The sequence below is a fragment of the Eumetopias jubatus genome, unplaced genomic scaffold, assembly GCF_037043125.1.
Source record: "Eumetopias jubatus isolate StellerSeaLion01/CBP00866 unplaced genomic scaffold, mEumJub1_p1.0 scaffold_2, whole genome shotgun sequence".
NCBI lineage: Eukaryota > Metazoa > Chordata > Mammalia > Carnivora > Otariidae > Eumetopias > Eumetopias jubatus.
This window is the reverse complement of record NW_028274808.1, coordinates 25240095-25263278: the sequence shown is the minus strand read 5'-3', so window position 1 is coordinate 25263278 and position 23184 is coordinate 25240095. Positions and strand designations below refer to the sequence as shown.

Genomic DNA, 23184 nt, shown 5'->3' with positions numbered 1-23184 from the left:
TGGGCTCAAAGTGAAAAGGCTGACGTGAGGAGGTCATTGTGGAGATCAAATAACCCATCCCAAATGAGACTGTCATGAATTAATGTGTAAATGCATTGGAAACAGATGTCAATATCTTCAAACACAAGAAATGAGAGAATTTTGAATTTATTTTAAATATAAAAGAAAATGACTATAAAAATGTTTCTATTTTTCAAACCCCAAGGTTAATGAATTACATATTTATTATTTCAAAATCCAGAATATGTGAATGGATTCCTCTATGCTTTACAATCATAGAATTCTAAGAAACATCTCATTATAATCACAGAATGATGTCCTTTTTAAAAACATTTTTTTTCCAGTTCTTTAAGTGGCTCAGTTTTTCTTAAAAAAGCTATAAATTTTGCTTTATTTTTCTTTCTCATAAACAATGAGGATCTTAGTGAACAAAGACAAATATTTCTTTAAAAATCCACATACTTTAATGTTATTGCTTTTCTATGTCAGAGTAAAATTGCCACATTCAAAAGCATTACAATCAAAGACATTTTTCTAAGACCATTACATTTTTGCACTTATTAATGGTAAACTGTACTAATTCAATTTTTTTTGATGTTTCAGAAGAGGCTGACTTAAACTTTCTTCAAAAATTCTGTGTGTCATTTTTTCCTTAACTATGCTATTTTCTTTACTTATCATGTGACATTACGAAATACTATTAAATTCTAATTAATTTTATATATTATCTTGAATTTTTTTCCCTAGACTTCAGTAAAAAGGAGTATTTGCAGTTCCTCTTTGTAAAAAAGACAATACGTTTTATCCCTCTATTTTGTTTTAAATAGTGGACAGCATTAGAAAAAATTACCAGTTGTGCTAAAAATAACCATCTGATAATGATTTAAACAAAAATATAGTATATAATATAGTATGTAATTTAAAAATATAGTATGTAATACACTGGTAAAACAAAATACAAATAGTACTAAAATTCTATGTATGAATTGGGTTTTAAAAGATACTTTAAAATGATGTGATTTGGACTCCAGAATTTATATTCTTGTTTTCAGTTTTAATGCCTGCCATTTAATACATCACAAGCATAATGAGGTTAGCTTAATGATCATATGTATAAGATATGTGATTTCATTTAGATATAAAATTTGATTTACAAAAAAAATTGATTTACACTGGAACTATTATGGGAAAACCCTGATGATTTTTCTTTTCTTTCTTGGATCATTTTAAATTTTATTGAAATTCTGTATAATTGAGACAAATGGTAATGTTACTTTATTCCATAGCAGAATTAGTTTTCACATATCCATGAAGCATAGCCTAATTTATTGCAAAAAGGCTACTGTGGAATTCTCCACCAGGAAATAAACCTGAATGAAATAATTCCTGTCAGTGTGCCTGAAGTATATTGTTTATAACAAAGGTGTTCTTATGCTCATCAGATCTCTTCGCTGGATAACGGACTGAATCATCAAAACTCAAATGAAGCATTTCTTTATGGTAGGCTTGGAGAGTCTTTTGAGAATCTGATGCAGATATTGACAGTCTTCCCACGTGTAAATGCTGGTGTGCATATACAATTTAAAATACAACTTCAAGGGGTTCAGGCACCCTTTTAAATAAATCCATAAATTCCAGGTTAAGAATACTTTTTTAAATCTTGTGTGGCTAATTCATCATAAATTCATATCCTACTCCCAATCAGACTGTCTGTGACATCTTTAATAAATTACTCTCTATCAAAACAGTATTTCATGAGTTTTACATTTTTTTATTTTTAAGTAGCCTACGTGGAAGTCCTCCTTTTACAGAAGCAACAATTAAATTAATTATTTTTTGTCAAAGGTGTCCATTAACCTCTGTCTTCTACCTTATGAGCTTCCCTTTAGAAACCCTTTCTCAAACCTTTTCAAACCTTAAAACTCCTAACCCAGATACAGACATCACCACACCCCACACCTGCTAACAATGAATAAATCTGCCTTTGTAGTTTCTGTGTTTTTCCTGAGAAATAGTCTTAAACAAAATCAATATAAAATTTATACTGAATAATAATTTTATGATTATATAAAAACTTAATGATTACTAGTTTGGTTTCATTAAAAATTGAACCATTTGGTTAAGAATTACTCAATACGGGTTTCTGGAAAATAACACCAGAGAATGTATGTCTGTATATACACATATATACATACACACAAATATATGTATATATTTTCTGATATATAGATACACACATATATATGTATAATTTAATACACATGTATATATATACGTACAAACACATGTAAAAAATCTATGGTAGACAGATGATTTAGGAAATGATGTTAGAACAATATGACCTATGCCATGCTCTGATGAATCAGTTCTTTACTGTGCAATGAAACTGTGCTTGGGCACTCTGGTAACTCAAACATCAGTGGCAATTTGTTTCCGACATAAAACCTCTCAGACCAATTTATGTTGATTCTGAAGCCAGGTGGTTGGCAGGTGAATCTCTGCATAAAGCAGTGTTAAATAGGAGCATGGAAGATCAGGGTGCCGTCCTGGCCCCATCCCTTCCCAGCAATGAGGCCACAGGCAACTCAGATTAGCCATTATAAATATTAGTTTCCTCATCGATGAACTCTAGGAAATCATGGCATCCACCTAAAAGGCTGTTGTGAGGAATCAATGAACTATGCCCTACTAGTCCATAATATAATATCTGCCACATAGCGTGCGCTCCATAAATGTTTGTCCTTTTTCTATTTGATACTATTATTACAGAGGGAAAATGCTTTTCTCCATAAATATTACCTGGATAAAACTTGCGGGTCTTTCTTAAAGTTCATATTTTTGTTGTCTCTGCTTTTAGCATGGAGAGATATAGATTCATAGAAATACTATGAGTGACAATTTATGGTTCTCATTTGCACAGTGCCCAAAATAGAAATTGATACTTTCAAAAACAGTGTAGATTAGACCATATCTCACTGGCTGAAAAAAGGGAAAATAAGATCCTGTTTTTTAAAGACTTGAACTTAAATAACATTTATTAAAAATGACATGTCAAAATTCTTACCTAGTGCCATCATCACCCTCCTTTTCTCTGCACCTCAAAACATTTATACCTTTTAGGGAGGACAGTGCTATTGACAAGTAAATGTCACACTAGAAAATTATTATTTTGGGGGGAGAAAAATAATAGGTTGTATGTAAACGCCTCACTAAACTGACTATAGCATAATCAGTTGTGTTGGGGGTCATATTGAGAGACTGTTCTCTTCAACAATAGAATAGACCATGCAAGTTTTGGAACTGTCAGTAAAAGCAGTTGGGCTATTATGTTGATTATAGTACTGGGAGTCTTTTTAAAAGTCATCTAGAAATGATCATGATCTGTAAGGAGGGCATACTCCTGAGCTCTATTTTTGTCACACCATGGCAGCCTTTAGGCAAGATTTATTCTCAGCTGCTCTCTAAAGGAGTTGGCAGTGTCTGGCTGGGCATCATTCTGCCTGCCCTAAGCTCCCATCCTTCCACCAGCTGATGTTTTCCCTCATCTATCCCCTTGCTATTTTGGTAGTAATGATGAAAAGATAAGGGGTGTATTCAATCTGTGGAATTAGACCTACTGTTGCCACCTTCAACTAAAATAAGATGTATCTGTCTTTTTTACTCTGTAGCAATTACAATAACGAAGGTTAATAATTTCTGCTGTTTTTGATGTCTTCAATAAAAGGGTTATTTTCCAGTACATAATACATTCTGATGTGAATGCCAATATGTTTCAAAATTCCTTTAGATAGTTTAGGACATACTCAAAGCTGCTCTGTCTAGCTGTGGTTCTAACATGCCCAAATGATTGAGGGTTTCATCACTGTTATTAGAATTCTATCACAAGGCAACTAAGGGAGTTTCTGGGACAAAGAGGGAAGAGGAATTTAGACTAAATTGAAACCATATCTTTGCATTGCTCTTTAATGATGCTCTCGGTTATTCTACAGAATGCTAGACTGTCCCTGTTCCTCCAGTTACTTATTCTACAAGTGAAATATGTTGTTTTCTTTATTTTCTAGAGCTTGGTTTCTCTCTTCATAAATGTATGATGAATAGTAATTTAATGAACACCTACACTTACAAGTATCTCCAGAAAAAACAATAAAACCCCTGAGGTTTTAGTGTCCTGCTTTAAAATCTTTCATGTAACAACCCTATATTAATGAATACAGGAACAACTTAAGCAACTGATACCATGGCCAGAAGGATGTCAGTATATCATTCTAGAATGAGTCATAGCACTTTGTATAAAAGTAATATGACTAATCATGGGTTTTTGTGAAAATGTCTCTCAAGAAAGGCATTATGAGACTGTTTCAAAAGAAAAAAATCACAGATTTTGGGAGAGAAATTGGTGATTTTTTGGACATGAAGCACTAGATCTCTTTTTTCTAATGTGTTTTTTGGTAGGTGCTGGGTATCCTACCTTTCAACTTTTTCATTTTTGTGTGAACTACATCACAGAAATCTACTTTAGTGCTCACTCTTTGGCATGATATATACATAGTCTTCATGAAAAATCTGAAGATTACTCATTGGTCCTGTTGTAATAATACATATAAAAGAAATCTTATAGAAAAAATAGGCACGTAGAAACCCAGAGGTCTTACATACAAAAGGAAAGCCAAATATTTGTGATAGTTAGTCACCATTATAAATAGATTTCACAGCAGCAAATCAAATGTAACATTAAATAATTCTGAGATAAAAGTAAACATTTTGTAAAAATATGACATTATGGAGCAGAAGTTTAGTTCATTATGAGTGGGTGTTAGAAGTAGGTGTTCTTAGAATTTAATGTTTCTACTTAATATTAAATTTGAAATTTTAGTTCCTGATGAAAAGAATGGCTCTGTAGGATACTGGAGCTTTCTCGCTTTTCACAAAGTAGCCAGACTGCCATTACACAAATAGATAATTTCCCAAGCTCCAAATTGACAGGGTAAATATCTGTTTACTCTCTGACAAAATAGGTAAAATTCTTCATTCTAATATTCCTACCCAAAAACAACTGAAAACATAGAACTGACCCATATAGCCAAAGAATTATTTTCAAACTGTAGTAAAAAGGAATTGTACTCAAAAGCATCAACACCAATAATAACACAAAATTAAATACACACACACATTAAAACAACCCTTCTCCCAAAACAAAAACTTGCTTTTCAAGCTATTTTAATTATTGGCCTTTTCTTTTGAGAAATTTCCTAAAAGTCAGTTGTCTTTGACAGTGGAGTGTTTCTTTCTGGGTCCTTCTCATGGCCTGCTGGAGAATTTTACTAAATTATAGTTCAGTAGCTGGACAGAGTTTCATGTACAGTTCTCTAACTGCCTGTGGTATTGGTCAAGATGGGTTAAGCAGTTTTGGTTGTCTTGAAGTGGAATATTGTGTTTGGAGGCGAAGTCTACTGCATAATGATTCTTAGTGCTCACTGACTAATGAGGGGTGGCATCACTATGAAGCTGTGACTGTGCGCCCAGGTAACAAGTCACACCTGAACAGCTTGGTAGAGAGTCACAATTTTATCCAAAGTTGACAACTTTTCAGTAAACATTTGTTTTGGGGGCACGGAAAATTATGTTTCTGTTCAATAATTGACTTTAGTATTTCTTTTTTTTAAGATTTTATTTATTTGAAAGAGAGAGAGAGAGTACCAGCTGGGGGCGGGGGGTGTGTGTGCAGAGGGAGAGGGAGAAGCAGGCTCCCTGCTGAACAAGGAGCCAGATGTGGGGCTAGATCCCGGGACCCTGAGATCATGACCTGAGCTGAAGGCAGACGCTTAACCAACTGAGCCACCCAGGTGCCCCAATTTTAGTATTTCTTAATTTAGCCTGTAGGGTGAATAGTTTGGTCAGTTGATATGGCAAACACGAAAAATTTGAAAACAGACGCATCTTCAAGTATTTTAAAGGATTAAAGTCCCCCCAAAACTGATGGTTTTATGTTTTTCGTTCTAAAACTTTAGTGTAGATGGTTATCACAAAAATATATAGACATATCTTGGTGGAAATGCATTTATAAACATGAGCACATTTATAAACATGGGGGTATTGAAGAAAAAGGACAGAATTGCACAAAGTTGTATAAATTGTTACAAATTATAAGGTGACCACACACTAAAATATGTATCTTTCAAGGGAGAAATAGCAGATACCAATGGTAATTATTCTAAAGTAAAAGATGAGCATGGAATAAATATCAGAGAGAAAAGAACTGCTCTTCAGGATAATAGCAGGTGCTTTAAAAAAGAGAATTTAAGCATAAATACCTTTAAAAAGTGAATTCACCTTCCTTTCTACTTTTTTCTTATATGTCAGCCCCATACCTGTCCCAATGTTCAAAAAGCCAATGCTCCAATGGTTCCCAAACCTTCAGTTTAAAACCATTGAGAGGCTTTGACCCTTTACTTCAATAAGAATGTGGTGAAGTAAGATCATTTTGTTTCATATTTTAATTTTGCATTTTAACCTTCTTTACCCATTATGAAAAAGAAGAGCACCAATTCATTGCAGCCGCCTGTTGACACACATTATTTTTGACCCTGTTTTTCCATTGTACCCAACAATAGCATTATGTAGCAGATCACTGGTTCCTATTTCCAATTTTTCAGCTCTACCATATAGTATGATACTGAATTTCACTGTTTACTTACCTACCCTGCTTTGCTAGATTGTGAGCTGTTTAAAGATGGAAAATATGTTTTACTCCACTCCCACTCTTTCATCTAGCACAGTGCATTCAATAAATATTTATTCTATTAAAAATGCTCTAGATATTCTTGCAATTGAATATATCTACCATGTTAAATTCAGAGTATTCTCTTTTGAGTCCTATTTCAGATTTGCCTTTTATTTTAAAGTCAGGCAAACAAGAATCCAAACTTGTTTCTCTGTGTTAAGCTAACATGGGCATTAAAAAAAACAATATGCCACTGTGATTTTCACTAAACTAGGAAAGGTTATTTTGGAGCTGCTGGGACTTCAGATATTTGAAGTAGTAATTACTTCCTCCATAAATGTTACCTTTTACAGTCAAATACTGCTTTCCTGTAGCCATTCAACTTTTTACTTAAAATGTCTTTTATTTACAATTCACCCTGCTATATTATTACATGTGGTAATTCTCCTTTTATTTGTTTTGGTAGCACTGTAAAGTTGATGAAGCATCATAATAATAATGACGGTAGCTTACATTTACTCAGTATTTATTCTGTGCCAAGCATTTCACTAAGTACTTTACATGAACTATGTCATTTAATACCCACATAAAATTTATGATGTGTGTGATTTTATATATCTCTATCTCTCTATCTAGTCTTAGGTGATTTTCTGACTAGTAAGTGATGTGGTCAGGATAATAATTCAGGGAGAACCATCTCTATATTTTTTGCTCTTGGTTCTTTAAAGATCTGAGCATACAGCAACAAAATTTGATACCATATTTTGCATAATTCTAGAACCATGACCTGTTTTAGTGAAGTACTTGTGTTATCAGTTATAAAGCAAACAAACAACGTATGTTGGATTGTACTTAATTAAATGCTATCAAGTCACTGAAACTAAGACTCAAAGAGTATTTCTTCTATATTGAATGGATGAGATATCAACTCTTACCTTATGATTATCAGCATTTCATGTCAAAACTGACTGTTATCATTTATAACTTACCATAGACTTGGGTTTGGTTCCAGAACTGGCCACTGGGGTGGAAGATGATAGGTCGGTAGATTCGGTGTTAGAAGACAAATTTATTTGTGTCTGATTTACTGAAATGGTATCTGCTCCACTCTCAGATCCTGACTCCAGATCCTATTAAAGAAATGCATTGATATGAAAGGCATGTACATACTCTCTTCAGGCCTTTTTCCACTGCTACCAGCATCTTTCCACCTCTTCCTACTCCCAAAACATAGTGACATGCTAAAGAGTTGCTGACAACTGACACTGACACGTCACCCATAACCATGCATTAGTTTGTAATAAAGAACTATAACTTTTCAGAGGGTCTGATTTTAAACGCCAAATACTAGATAAAGTGATATACTTCTTTAGTAATTAAACAGCTTATTGAAAATTAGAAGGGGCAGTAGTGGGAGCTGGCTGGGCACTGCAGTAAGTTAGGAGGTAGAAGCCCCTAGATACCCCTTACTCACTATATGACCTGAGTAACTCACTTAACACCCCTTATGCAAGAGGGAGATTGTGAGTGTCAAATGAAAAGACAGTTCTCACTTCTCCTCACCTCATTTTCGTCTGTGTTCTCATCAGACCTCCATGGTGACACCTATAATGGCTTGGATTCATTTAGTCTGTCTACCTAATAAATTATGAGCTATTTGAGTGCTAAGAATTATGCTTTGACATGTGTGATTCAATTCCCTCATTTGGAAATGGGTATAATAGAGTTCTGGTTCAAGATGGTGATGTAGGAAGATTCTGAAATCACCTCCTCCACAGATCATACCAAATTACACCTATTAATAGAACAGATCATACCAAATTACACCTATTAATAGAACAAATCCTTGTGAAGAACTGAAAATTGACTGAATAGCTACTGAACAACTAAAGACAGAGAGAATGGCAAGAGAACAGCAATAAAAATGGATGGTAACAAAGGGAACTCCCACTCCTAACAATGCAAATGGCAGTGGGGAGGGAGGGATAGCATTGAGGGACGAGGAACGGGCCCCTCTGTCTTTGGGCACAGAAAAAACAAAAAACACAAAAAACAACACATGGTTTAAAAGAGCAACTAGCACAGAAAACAGACAACAATAGAACTCTGCCAGGCTGCAGAAGAGCTGGAAGAAAGCTTTCCAGGTCAGGGGAACTGGAGAACAAGCTGATTTATATTCCCATCCCACCTTAAAATCCTAGACTGCAGCAGGATCCAGACACCATAATGGAAGTGCCCAGTTATCTCTGTGAGTTTGCAACTCCAGTGAGCACAGGGTCTGCAAGCCCACACCAGCCCTAGTCATGCTGGGGCACAGAAAAGAGAAGCCAGAGTTTAAAAGGGCTGAGGAACTATGGGGATGCTCTCTCCCCCTCAGCCTTAAAAGCCCAGGCTGGAGCAGGATTTGGCTGTCAAGAGAAGTTTCAGACACCACAAATGGAGGGTCCTAATGCCACACCAGGAAGGTCCTGATGGATCTAGTTGTCACAGGGAGTTTGTAGTCTCAGTGAGCCCAGGGTCCACTAGGCTACACCAGTCAACCTGTGACTGGGGCAGAGAAAACAGGCCAGCCATGGTTTTGTGTTTTGTTTTTTTTTAATTTTTAATTATTCTATTTTTTTTTTTACATTTTAAAATTTGTCCTGTCTTGTTTTAATTTTATTCTTTTTGATTTTGTTCTTTCTTCTCTTTTTTCCCTTTCTCCTTTTATTTCATTATTTTCTTTTGTCTTTTATATCATTTTTTTCTTTATTCCTTCTGTAAAAGCCATAGTTTAAAAAATAATTAGCACATACAGCCAGCCAGCAAAAGCACAGCACACAGAGTCTTCACTGGGGACACCATACACAAGACCACTCCTTCAACTTCAGGACAAGTAGCTGTTTCATCTAATCCATAAAAACAAACACAGGAAGTCAAGGAAAATGGGGAAACAGGAATATGCTACAAAAGAAAGAACAAGAAAAAACCTCAGAAAAGAACTAAATGAAACAGATATAAGCAATCTGCCTGATAAAGAATTTAAAGTAATGATCATAATCATGCCCACTGGGCTAGAGAAAAGAATGGAAGAGCTCAGTGAGACCTTCAATAAAGAAATAGAAAATATTAGGAGGCGGAGCAAGATGACGGAGGAGTAGGAGACCTGGGTTTCGTTTGGTCTCAGGAATTCAGCTGAATAGGGATCAAACCATTCTGAACACCTACGAACTCAACAGGAGATCAAAGAGAAGAATAGCAACAACTCTCTGAACAGAAAAACGACCACTTCCTGGAAGTAAATGGCTTTGTTCTAGTCTCCTGCATGATCACATTCTCTCCCTTTTCTTTTTTTCTTCTCTTCTTTGTTTTTAAATCTTCTTTCTTTTTTCAAACAACTTCTTATCTTATCAATTCCTTTTATAAAATCTTTTATAATTTTCATCTTTACAGTCATCTTTCATCCCTTCATTGCATCAACCCTTATTTTGTACATATATAAGTCTTTCTTCCTTTAAAATATTAGGAGGCACTTCCTTCTAACAGACCAAAATACGCCCAAAATCTAGTGTGTGGCACTGATCTATACACTAGTCTGATCATATTTGATCATATTCTGTTTCTTTTTGTTTTGTTCTGTTTTTGTTTGTTTTTATCTTTTTCTTTTTTTTTCTCTTTCTTTTTTCTTTCTTTCCCTTTCTTTTCCCCTGGTTTCAGGTCTTTTCTAATTTGTACAGAGTATATTTGCTGGGGACATTGTTAACCTGTTAGCATTTTGTTCTCTCATTCATCTATTCTCCTCTGGACAAAATGACAAGACGAAAAAAAACACCTCAGCAAAAAAGAACAAGAGGTAGTACCGTCTGCCAGGGACCTACTCAATACGGACATTAGTACAATGTCAGACCTAGAGTTCAGAATCGTTACTTTAAAGATACTAGCTGGGCTTGAAAAAAGCGTGGAAGTTATTAGAGACACCTTTTCTGGAGAAATAAAAGAACTAAAATCTAACCAAGTCAAAATCAAAAAGGCTATTAATGAGGTGCAATCCAAAATGGGGGCACTAACTGCTAGGATAAATGAGGCAGAAGAGAGAATCAGCGATATAGAAGACCACATGATGGAAAATAAAGAGGCTGAGCAAAAGGGAGATAAACAACTACAGGATCACGAGGGCAGAATTTGAGAGATAAGCGATACGATAAGACGAAACAACATTAGAATAATTGGGATCCCAGAAGAAGAAGAAAGAGAGAGAGGGGCAGAAGGTATATTGGAGCAAATTATAGCAGAGAACTTCCCTAATGTGAGGAAGGAAACAGGCATCAAAATCCAGGAGGCACAGAGAACCCCTCCCAAAATCAATAAAAATAGGTCAACACCCCAACATCTAATAGTAAAACTTACGAGTCTCAGAGACAAAGAGAAAATCCTGAAAGCAGCTCAGGAGAAGAGATATGTAACCTACAATGGTAGAAACATTAGATTGGCAACAGACCTATCCACAGAGACCTGGCAGGCCAGAAAGAACTGGCATGATATCTTCAGAGCACTAAAGGAGAAAAACATGCAGCCAAGAATACTATATCCAGCTAGGCTGTCATTGAAAATTGAAGGAGAGATAAAAATCTTCCAGGACAAACAAAAACTAAAGGAATTTGCAAACACGAAACTAGCCCTCCAAGAAATATTGAAAGGGGTCCTCTAAGCAAAGAGCGCCTAAAAGCAATATAGATTAGAAAGGAACACAGACAATATACAGTAACAGTCACCTTACAGACAATACAATGGCACTAAATTCATATCTTTCAATAGTGACCCTGAATGTAAATGGGCTAAATGCCCCAATCAAAAGACAGAGGCTATCAGATTGGATTAAAAACAAGACCCATCGATATGCTGTCTGCAAGAGACTCATTTTAGACCCAAAGACACCCCCACATTGAAAGTGAGGGGGTGGAAAACCATTTACCATGCTAATGGACACCAAAAGAAAGCTGGGGTGGCAATCCTTATATCAGACAAATTAGATTTTAAAACAGACTGTAATAAGAGATGAAGAAGGACACTATATCCTACTTAAAGGGTCTATCCACCAAGAAGATCTAACAATTGTAAATATCTATGCTCCTAACATGGGAGCAGCCAGTTATATAAGGCAATTAATAACAAAAGCAAAGAAACACATTGACAACAATACGATAATAGTGGGAGACTTTAACACCCCCCTGACTGAAATGGACAGATCATCTAAGCAAAAGATCAACAAGGAAATAAAGACTTTAAATGACACACTGGACCAAATGGACTTCACAGACATATTCAGAACATTCCATCCCAAAGCAACGGAATACACATTCTTCTCTAGTGCCCATGGAACATTCTCCAGAATTGATCACATCCTAGGTCACACATCAGGTCTCAACCAGTACCAAAAGATTGGGATTATTCCCTGCATATTTTCAGACCACAATGCTTTGAAACTAGAACTCAATCACAAGAGGAAAGTCGGAAAGAACTGAAATACATGGAGGCTAAAGAGTATCCTACTAAAGAATGAATGGGTCAACCAGGAAATTAAAGAAGAATTAAAAAAATTCATGGAAACCAATGAAAATGAAAACACAACTGTTCAAAATCTTTGGGATACAGCAAAGGCAGTCCTGAGAGGAAAGTATATAGCAATACAAGCCTTTCTCAAGAAACAAGAAAGGTCTCAAATACACAACCTAACCCTACACCTAAAGGAGCTGGAGAAAGAACAGCAAATGAAACCTGAAGCCAGCAGGAGAAGGGAAATAATAAAGATCAGAGCAGAAATCAATGAAATAGAAACCAAAAGAACAGTAGAACAGATCAACGAAACTAGGAGCTGGTTCTTTGAAAGAATTAACAAGATTGATAAACCCCTGGGCAGACTGATCAAAAAGAAAAGAGAAATGACCCAAATCAACAAAATCATGAATGAAAGAGGAGAGATCACAACCAACACCAAAGAAATACAAACAATTATAAGAACATATTATGAGCAACTCTATGCCAGCAAATTAGATAACCTGGAAGAAATGGGTGCATTCCTAGAGATGTATCAACTACCAAAACTGAACCAGGAAGAAATAGAAAACCTGAACAGACCTATAACCACCAAGGAAATTGAAGCAGTCATCAAAAATCTCCCAAGAAACAAAAGCCCAGGGCCAGATGGCTTCCCAGGGGAATTCTATCAGACATTTAAAGAAGAATTAATACCTATTCTCCTGAAACTATTCCAAAAAATAGAAATGAAAGGAAAACTTCCAAACTCATTTTATGAGGCCACCATTACCTTGATCCCAAAACCAGACAAAGACCCCATCAAAAAGGAGAATTACAGACCAATATCCTTGATGAACATGGATGCAAAAATTCTCACCAAAATACTAGCCAATAGGATCCAACAGTACATTAACAGGATTATTCACCACAACCAAGTGGGATTTATCCCTGGGCTGCAAGGCTGGTTCAACATCCGCAAATCAATCAACGTGATACAATACATTAACGAAAGAAAGAACAAGAATCATATGATCCTCTCAATAGATACAGAAAAAGCATTTGACAAAGTACAGCATCCTTTCTTGATCAAAACTCTTCAGAGTATAGGGATAGAGAATACATACCTCAATATCATAAAAGCCAACTATGGAAAACCTACAGCGAATATCATTCTCAATGGGGAAAAACTGAGAGCTTTTCCCCTAAGGTCAGGAACGCGGCAGGGATGTCCACTATCACCACTGCTATTCAACATAGCATTAGAAGTCCTAGCCACAGCAATCAGACAACAAAAAGAAATCAAAGGCATCCAGATCGGCAAAGAGGAAGTCAAACTCTCACTCTTTGCAGATGATATGATACTGTATGTGGAAAACCCAAAAGACTCCACCCCAAAACTGCTAGAACTCATACAGGAATTCAGTAAAGTGGCAGGATATAAAATCAATGCACAGAAATCAGTGGCATTCCTATACACCAACAACAAGACAGAAGAGAGACAAATCAAGGGGTCGATCCCATTCACAATTGCACCCAAAACCATAAGATACCTAGGAATAAATCTAACCAAAGAGGCAAAGGATCTGTACTCAGAAAACTATAAAATACTCAGGAAAGAAATTGAAGAAGACACAAAGAAATGGAAAAACGTTCCATGCTCATGGATTGGAAGAACAAACATTGTGAAGATGTCAATGCTACCTAGAGCAATCTAAACTTTCAATGCAATCCCCATCAAAATACCATCCACTTTTTTCAAAGAAATGGAACAAATAATCCTAACATTTGTATGGAACCAGAAGAGACCCCGAATAGCCAGAGGAATCTTGAAAAAGAAAAGCAAAGCTGGTGGCATCACCATTCCGGACTTCCAGCTCTATTACAAAGCTGTCATCATCAAGACAGTATGGTACTGGCATAAAAACAGACACATAGATCAATGGAACAGAACAGAGAGCCCAGAAATGGACCCTCAACTCTATGGTCAACTAATCTTTGACAAAGCAGGAAAGAATGTCCAATGGAAAAAAGACAGTCTGTTCAACAAATGGTGTTGGGAAAATTGGACAGCCACATGCAGAAGAATGAAACTGGACCATTTCCTTACACCACACACAAAAATAGACTCCAAATGGTTGAAAGACCTAAACGTGAGACAGGAGTCCATCAAAATCCTAAAGGAGAACACAGGCGGCAACCTCTTTGACCTCAGCTGCAGCAACTTCTTCCTAGAAACATCACCAAAGGCAAGGGAAGCAAGGGCAAAAATGAACTATTGGGACTTCATCAAGATAAAAAGCTTTTGCACAGCAAAAGAAACAGTCCACAAAACCAAAAGACAACTGAGAGAATGGGAGAAAATATTTGCAAATAACATATCAGATAAAGGGCTAGTATCCAAAATCTATAAAGAACTTATCAAACTCAACACCCAAAGAACAAATGATCCAATCAAGAAATGGGCAGAAGACATGAACAGACATTTTTCCAAAGAAGACATCCAAATGGCCAACAGACACATGAAAAAGTGCTCAACATTGCTCGGCATCAGGGAAATCCAAATCAAAACCTCAATGAGATACCACCTCACACCAGTCAGAATGGCTAGAATTAACAAGTCAGGAAACGACAGATGTTGGTGGGGATGTGGAGAAAGGGGAACCCTCCTACACTGTTGGTGGGAATGCAAGCTGGTGCAACCACTCTGGAAAACAGTATGGAGGTTCCTCAAACAGTTGAAAAGAGAGCTACCATAGGATCCAGCAATTGCACTACTGGGTATTTACCCCAAAGATACAAATGTAGGGATCCGAAGGGGTACGTGCACCCCAATGTTTATAGCAGCAATGTCCACAATAGCCAAACTGTGGAAAGAGCCAAGATGTCCATCGACAGATGAATGGATAAAGAAGAAGTGGTATATATACACAATGGAATATTATGCAGCCATCAAAAGGAATGAGCTCTTGCCATTTGCAACAACGTGGATGGAACTGGAGGGTGTTATGTTGAGTGAAATAAGTCAATCAGAGAAAGACATGTATCCTATGACCTCACTGATATGAGGAATTCTTAATCTCAGGAAACAAACTGAGGGTTGCTGGAGTGGTGGAGGGTGGGAGGGATGGGGTGACTGGGTGATAGACATTGGGGAGGGTATGTGCTATGGTGAGCGCTGTGAATTGTGCAAGACTGTTGAGTCACAGATCTGTATTTCTGAAACAAATAATGCAATATATGTTAAGGGAAAAAAAGAGAAGAGGAAGATAGCAGGAGGGGAAGAATGAAGGGGAGTAATTCAGAGGGGGAGACGAACCATGAGAGATGATGGACTCTGAAAAACAAACAGAGGGTTCTACAGGGGAGGGGGGTGGGGGGATGGGTTAGCCTGGTGATGGGTATTAAGGAGGGCACATTCTGCGTGGAGCACTGGGTGTTATGCACAAACAATGAATCATGGAACACTACATCAAAAACTAATGATGTAATGTATGGTGATTAACATAACAATAAAAAAATGAAAAAAAAGAAAATATTAAAAAGAACAAAGAAGAGTTGAAGAATACAATAACTGAAATAAAAAACACACTAGTGGGAATCAACAGTAGATGAGAGAATACAGAACAGATGAGTGATCTGAACGAAAGGATAATGGAAGCATAGGAACTTAAGATCAAAAAGAGAAAATAATTTTAAACCATGGGGATAGACTAAGAGATCTCTTGGACAACATCCTATGGACAAATATTCATATTATAGTGATCCTTGAAAAAGAGAGAAATGTGTAGAAAACTTATCTGAAGAAATAATAACTGAATACTTCCCTAACCTAGGACGGAAATAGATATCTAAGTCCAAGAAGAACAGAGAGTTCCAAACAAGATGAATCCAAGGAGGTCCATTCCATGGCACATAATAATTGAAATGTCAAAGGTTAAAGATAAAGAGAGTATCTTAAAAACAAGAGAGAAACAAAAAGTTACCTACAAGGGAAAACCTGTAAGATTATCTGCTAATTTTCCAACAGAAACTTTGCAAGCCAGAAGAGAATGACATATATGATATATTCAAAGTGCTGAAGGGAAAAAAAACAACCTATAAATAAGAATACTCTTTCTGGCAAGGTTATCATTCAGATTTGAAAGAGAGATAAAGAATTTCCCAAACAAAATATAAAGGAATTTATCAACACTTTACTAGCCTTGCAAGAAATGTTAAGGGAACTTCTTTAAGTGGAAGAAGAGTGGCCATAATTAGGCATAAGAAAAATATGTATAAAAAGATATAAAATATAACAACATATAGATTCTTTCTTTCTTTCTTTCTTTCTTTCTTTCTTTCTTTCTTTCTTTCTTTCTTTCTTTCTTTCTTTCTTTCTTTCTTTCTTTCTTTCCTTCCTTCCTTCCTTCCTTGCTTCCTTCCTTCCTTCCTTCTTCCTTCCTTCATTAACTTAGGATGCTATATATGAACCTCATGAAAAATCACAAACCCAAAACCTATGGTAGATACACAAAAAATAAAGAGAAATAAAGCCAAACAAAACATTATAGATATTAATTGATTGCAAAGAAAGACATCAAGAGAAGAAAGGAACAAATAACTACAAAAACAACGAGAAAACAAAATTTAAAAATGGCAATAAGAATATACCTATCAATAATTACTTTAAATTGAGCCCAGATGTCCATTGACAGAGGAATGGATAAAACAGGTGTTGTATATATATATACAACGGAATATTACTCAGCCATCAGAAAAGATGAAATCTTACCATTTACACTGACATGGATAGAACTGGAGGTTATTATGCTGAATGAAATAAGTCAGTTGGAGAAAGACAATTATCATATGGTTTCACTCATATGTAGAATATAAGAAACAGTGCAGTGAATCATAGGGGGAGGGAGGGAAAACTGAATGGGAAGAGATCAGAAAGGGAGACAAACCATGAGAGACTCTTAACTATAGGAAACAAACTGAGGGTTGCTGGAGGGGAGGTGGCTGGGGGGAAGGGGTAACTGGGTGATGGTCATTAAGGAGGGCATGTGATGTGATGAGCACTGGGTGTTACATGCAACTGATAAATTACTGAACTCTACATCTGAAACTCATGATGTACTATATGTTGGATAATTGAATTTAAATAAATAAAAAATAATTACTTTAAATGTAAATGGCCCAAATGCTCTAATCAAAAGACATAGAGTGGCAGAACAGATAAAAAAAACAAGACCCATCTATATGCTGCCTACAAGAAACTCACCTCAGACCTAAAGACACACATAGTCTGAAAGTGAAAGGGATGGGAAAGCATTCACCATGCAAATGGAAGTGAAAAAAAAAAAGGCAGGTTAGCAATACTTACATCAGACAAAAGAGACTTTTAAACAAAGACTAATGAGACAAAGAAGGGCACAATACAATGATAAATGGATCAATTTAACAAGAGGATACAATATTTGTAAATATCTATACACCCAATACTGGAGCACCTAAATACAAAAAACAAATATTGATGGACATATGAGAGAAATTGATGGTAATACAATAATACTGGAGAACTTTAACACTTCACTTACATCAATGGATGGATAGGTCATCCAGATCAAATCAATAAGGAAACAATGTCTTTGAATGACACATTGGACCAGATGGACGTAACAGATATATACAGAATATTCCACCCAGAAACAACAGAATACACATTCTTTTCAAGTGCACATGAAACGTTCTTCAGAAGAGATCCACATACTAGGCCATAAAACAAGCCTCAATAAATTTAAGAAGACTGATATCATACCATGCATCTTTTCTGACCACAGTGGTATGAAACTAGAAATAAATCACAAGGAAAAAAACTGGAAAAAACACAAACATGTGGAGAGTAAACAAGATGATGCTAAACAACCAACATATCAATGAAGCAATCAAAGAATAGAAAATTTAAAAAAATACATGGAGACAAATGAAAATGAAAGTACAATGGTCCCAAATCTCCGTGACAATGTCAAAGCAGTTCCAAGAGGGAAGTATAAAGCAATAAAGCCCTGCTTCAAGAAATAAGAAAACAAACAAACAAACAAACAACCTAACCTTACACCTAAAGGAACTAGAATAAGAACAAAGCCCAAAGTGAATAGAAGAAAGAAAATAATAAAGACCCAGAGCAGAAATAAATGACATAGAGACTCAAAAATAAATACCATGATCAATGAAAACACAAGCTGCTTCTTTGAAAACAAAATTGACAAACCCTTGGCCATATTCATTAAGAAAAAAAGGGAAATGACACAAATAAAATAAAATCAGAGATAAGGAGGAGAAGTAACAACTGACACCACAGAGATACAAAGGAGTACAGGAGAATACTATGAAAAAGTATATGCCAACAAATGAGACAATAGAAGAAATGGATAAATTCCTAGAAACATACAATCTTCCAAAAATGAACCAGGAAGAAATATAAAATCTAACAGACCAATTATAAATAATGAAAATGAATTGGCAATAAAAAAACTACCAAAAAATAAAAGTTCAGGAACAGATAGATTCACAAGTGAATTCTACCAGACATTTAAAGAAGAGTTAATATCTATTCTCTTCAAACTAGTCCAAAAAAAAAAAAAAAAATAGAAGAGGAAGGAAAGCTTCCCAATACATTTTACAAGGTGGGCATTACCCTGATACCAAAACCAAACAAAGACACCACAAAAAAACAAAAACAAAAACAAAAACAAAAAAACAAACCCCCCAAAAAACCAAACAAATAAAAACCAAAAACAAACTACAGGTCAATATTCCTGATGAATATAGATGCAAAAATCCTCAACAAAATATTAGCAAACCACATACAACAATGAATTAAGAAGATCATTCACTATGATCAGGTGGGATTTATTCCTGGAATGCAAAGATGGTTCAATTTTTGCAATCAATCACCATTATACACTACATCAACAAACTGAAGGATAAAAATCCTATGATTGTCTCAATATATGCAGGAAAAGCATTTGACAAGATTCAACACTGATTCATGATAAAAACTCTCAACAAAATGGGATTAGAGGTAATATATCTCAACATAATAAAGGTCACATATGAAAAACCCACAGGTTACATCATCCTCAATGGGGAAAATTGAGTTTTTCCTCTAAGATCAGGAACAAACCAAGGATGTCCTCTCTCAACACTTTTATTCAACATAGTACTAGGAGTCCTAGCCACAGCAATTAGAGAAGAAAAATAAATGAGGCATTTATATTGGTAAAGAAATTAAACTGTCACTATTTACAGATGACATGATAGTATACATAGATAATCCTAAAGACTCCACCAAAAAACTACTAGAAGTATAAATAACTTCAATAAAGTGGCAGGATACAAAATTAATACCCAGGAATTGGTAGCATTTCTATACACTAACAATGAGGTAGCAGAAAGAGAATTAAAAAACAATACCATTTACAATTGCACCAAAAAGAATAAAATTCCTAGGAATAAACCTAACCAAAGAGGAGAAAGATCTGTATTCTGAAAACTATAAAACACTGAGGAAAGAAATCAAATGTGACACAAACAAATGGAAAGATATTCTGTACTTATGGATCGGAAGAATTAATATTGTCAAAATGTCCATATTACCCAAAGCAATCTACACATTCGATGCTATCCCTATCAAAATACCAATAACATTCTTAACAAAACTAGAACAAATAATACTAACATTTCTATGGAACCACAAAAGACTCCAAATAGTCAAAGCAATCCTGAGAAAGAACAAAACTGGAGGTATTACAACCCCAGATTACAAGTTATATTACAAAGCAATAGTAATCAAAACAGTATGACACTGGCACAAAATAGACGCATTGATCAATAGACTGAATAGAGAGCCCAGAAATAAAGCCACATTTAAATGGTCAACTAATTTATGACAAAGGAGGCAATAATACATAATGGAGAAAAGACAGTCTTTTCAATAAATGGTGCTGGGAAAACTGGACAGCTACATGTAAAAGAATGAAACTGGACCACTTTTTAACACCATACACAAAAATAAACTCAAAATGGATTAAATACCTAAATGTGAGACCTGAAACCATAAATATCCTAGAAAAGAACACAGGCAGTAATTTCTCTGACATCAGCCATAGCAACATTTTTCTAGCTATGTCTCCTAAGGCAAGGGAAACAAAAAGCAAAAATAAACTATTGGGACTACATCAAAATAAAAAGCTTTGGCACAGAAAAGGAAACCATCAACAAAAGAAAAAGAGAACTGACTGAATGGGAGAAGATATTTGCAAATGATATATCTAATAATATCCAAAATATATAAAGAACTTATACAATTCAACACCAAAAAACCAAGCAACTTATTAAAAAAATGAGCAGAGGACTTAAACAGATATTATTCCAAAGACACACATATGGCCAATAGACACATGAAAAGATGGTAAACATCACTATTCATCAAGGAAATGTAAATCAAACCCACAGTGAGATATTACCCCATACCTGTTAGAATAACTAAAATCAAGAAGACAAGGAACAAAAGGGTTGGCAAGCAAGTGGCGAAAAAGGAACACTTGTGCACTGTTCATGGGAATGTAAACTGGTGCAACCGCCATGGAAAAGAATATGGAGGCTCCTTAAAAAATTAAAATAGATATATGATATTATCTAGTGACCTAGTAATTCCACTATTGGGTATTTATCCAGGGAACTCTAAAAGATGTATGCATCCCTATGTTTATTACAGCATTATTTAAATAGCCAAGACATGGAAGCAATCTAGGTGTCCATCAATAGATGAATGGATAAGGAAGATGTGATATATACATATATATGGCCATAAAATATTTCATAGCCATAAAAAAGGATGAGATCATGCCATTTGAGTAACATGGATGGACTTAGAGGATATTTTGCTAAGTGAAATAAGTCAGACTGAGAAAGACAAATACCATATGATTCCACTCATAAATGGAATCTAAAAAAAGTGAGTAAACAAAAAGAATTTCTGTATAAATACAGAGAACAAACTGATGTTTGCTAGAGGGAAAAGGGGTGGGGAGTTGAGCAAAATAGGTAAAGGGAGATACAGGCCTCTAGTTATGGAATGAGTAAGTCATAGGAATAAGAAGCAGAGCATAAGGAACATGGTCAATGATAATGTAATAACAATGTAATGGGACAGATGGTATCTATGCTTGTGGTGAACATAATGTAATATATAAACTTGTCAAATCACTAAGTTGTACGACTGAAACTAATGTAACATTGCATGTCAACCAAACTCAAATTTAAAAAAGGAGATGGGTATAAATAATAGCATGCACTCATAGAGTTTCATGAAGATTAAGCAAGATATATGCAAAGTACATGTTATTTTTAATATCATTATGTCTTCTTAAAACTAGTACATGGTATGTATATAAGACATGTCTGCTGAGTAATGCAATTACTTTGTAATCTCTCCAAAGGCAGTGCATTTAATCCATCAAATGTTCTGTTTATGTTATAAGGTAGCCTGAGAGCATAAAGGAAAGTTGGGGGTGAGAGGAATCCCAAGAGGAGGCAGCAGAGGCTCATTTCACTCTATAATTTTAACCTGAGAAAACTATGAGTTAAATATTTCTGTGACTACTCTCTACATCTCAACTTTCTCATGGCCCATATGCTTGAGTATCATCTACACTGCATTTATACTTTCTGGCCTTATGTTCCACCATTCTCTTGTTTCTTGGTGTGCTTTAGCCATACTGGTTGTTTTTCAGTTCTTCTTCTTCTTTTTTTTTTAATTTTTATTGTTATGTTAATCACCATACATCACATCATTAGTTTGTGATGTAGTGTTCCATGATTCATTGTTTGCGTATAACACCCAGTGCTCCATGCAGAACGTGCCCTCTTTAATACCCATCACCAGGCTAACCCATCCCCCCACCCCCTCCCCTCTAGAACCCTCAGTTTGTTTTTCAGAGTCCATCGTCTCTCATGGTTCGTCTCCCCCTCCGATTTACTCCCCTTCATTCTTCCCCTCCTGCTATCTTCTTCTTCTTCTTTTTAACATATATTGTATTATTTGTTTCAGAGGTACAGATCTGTGATTCAGTTCTTCTAAAACACCAAACTGGTTTCTACAGCAGTAACTATGTCTTTCTTGTCTCTCATCTCAGAATTGCCCTTTGCTGGCAACCAGGTTTTGCTTGAATATTCATCAACATTTCAAGCTAAAGGAGTTTCTTCCCTTCAACCTCCACAGTATATCATTATTTTATAATCTATTACCTTGCTTATCTACATGTATCAATTATATCCATCCATCATCCTATTTATCTATCCATCCATCCGTCTGTCCATCCATCCACCCTCCCCTCATTTCTTTTTCTAATCGTATCTGTTTCTTTTTTTTAAAGATTTTATTTATTTATTTATTTACTTACTTATTTATTTGACACACACACACACACACACAGAGAACACAAGCAGGCAGAACAGGAGGCAGAGGGAGAGGGAGAAAGAGGCTCCCTGCTGAGCAGAGAGCCCAACGTGGACTTGATCCCAGGACCCTTGGATCATAACCTGAGCTGAAGGCAGTCGCCTAACCAACTGAGCCACCCAGGCGCCCATCTGTTTCTCTTTATTGGAATCTATGTATCACAAGAGTAGGGACTTTACCTGTCTTGTTCACTGATATATCATAGTTCCCGGCATGTAAAACATGCTCATTAAATATTGTTTTAAGAAAGAATAGCTAGACTCAAAAATATTAATAACTCTTTCTTAGTCCTCACAATCAAAGTAGTTTTTTAGTTTTTTTGCTATGAAATAATAAATCACCAATAGCATTGAAAGGGTCCAAGGGGGAAATAGAGAGGGGTTGGTAAAAAGGGTACAAACTTTCAGCTATAAGATGAATAAGGTCTGAGGATCTAGTGTAAAAT

General features: G+C 35.6%; 1 protein-coding gene across 1 annotated transcript in view; it reads right to left on the bottom strand.

Annotated features, from left to right (window-relative positions):
- The window catches only part of DLC1 (DLC1 Rho GTPase activating protein), a 404280-nt gene that overhangs the window by 284608 nt on the left and 96488 nt on the right, over positions 1-23184 (bottom strand). The window contains exon 3 of the mRNA XM_028094146.2: positions 7711-7851. Coding sequence (XP_027949947.2) covers positions 7711-7851 — 141 coding nt within the window. The remainder of the gene's footprint in view (positions 1-7710; positions 7852-23184) is intronic.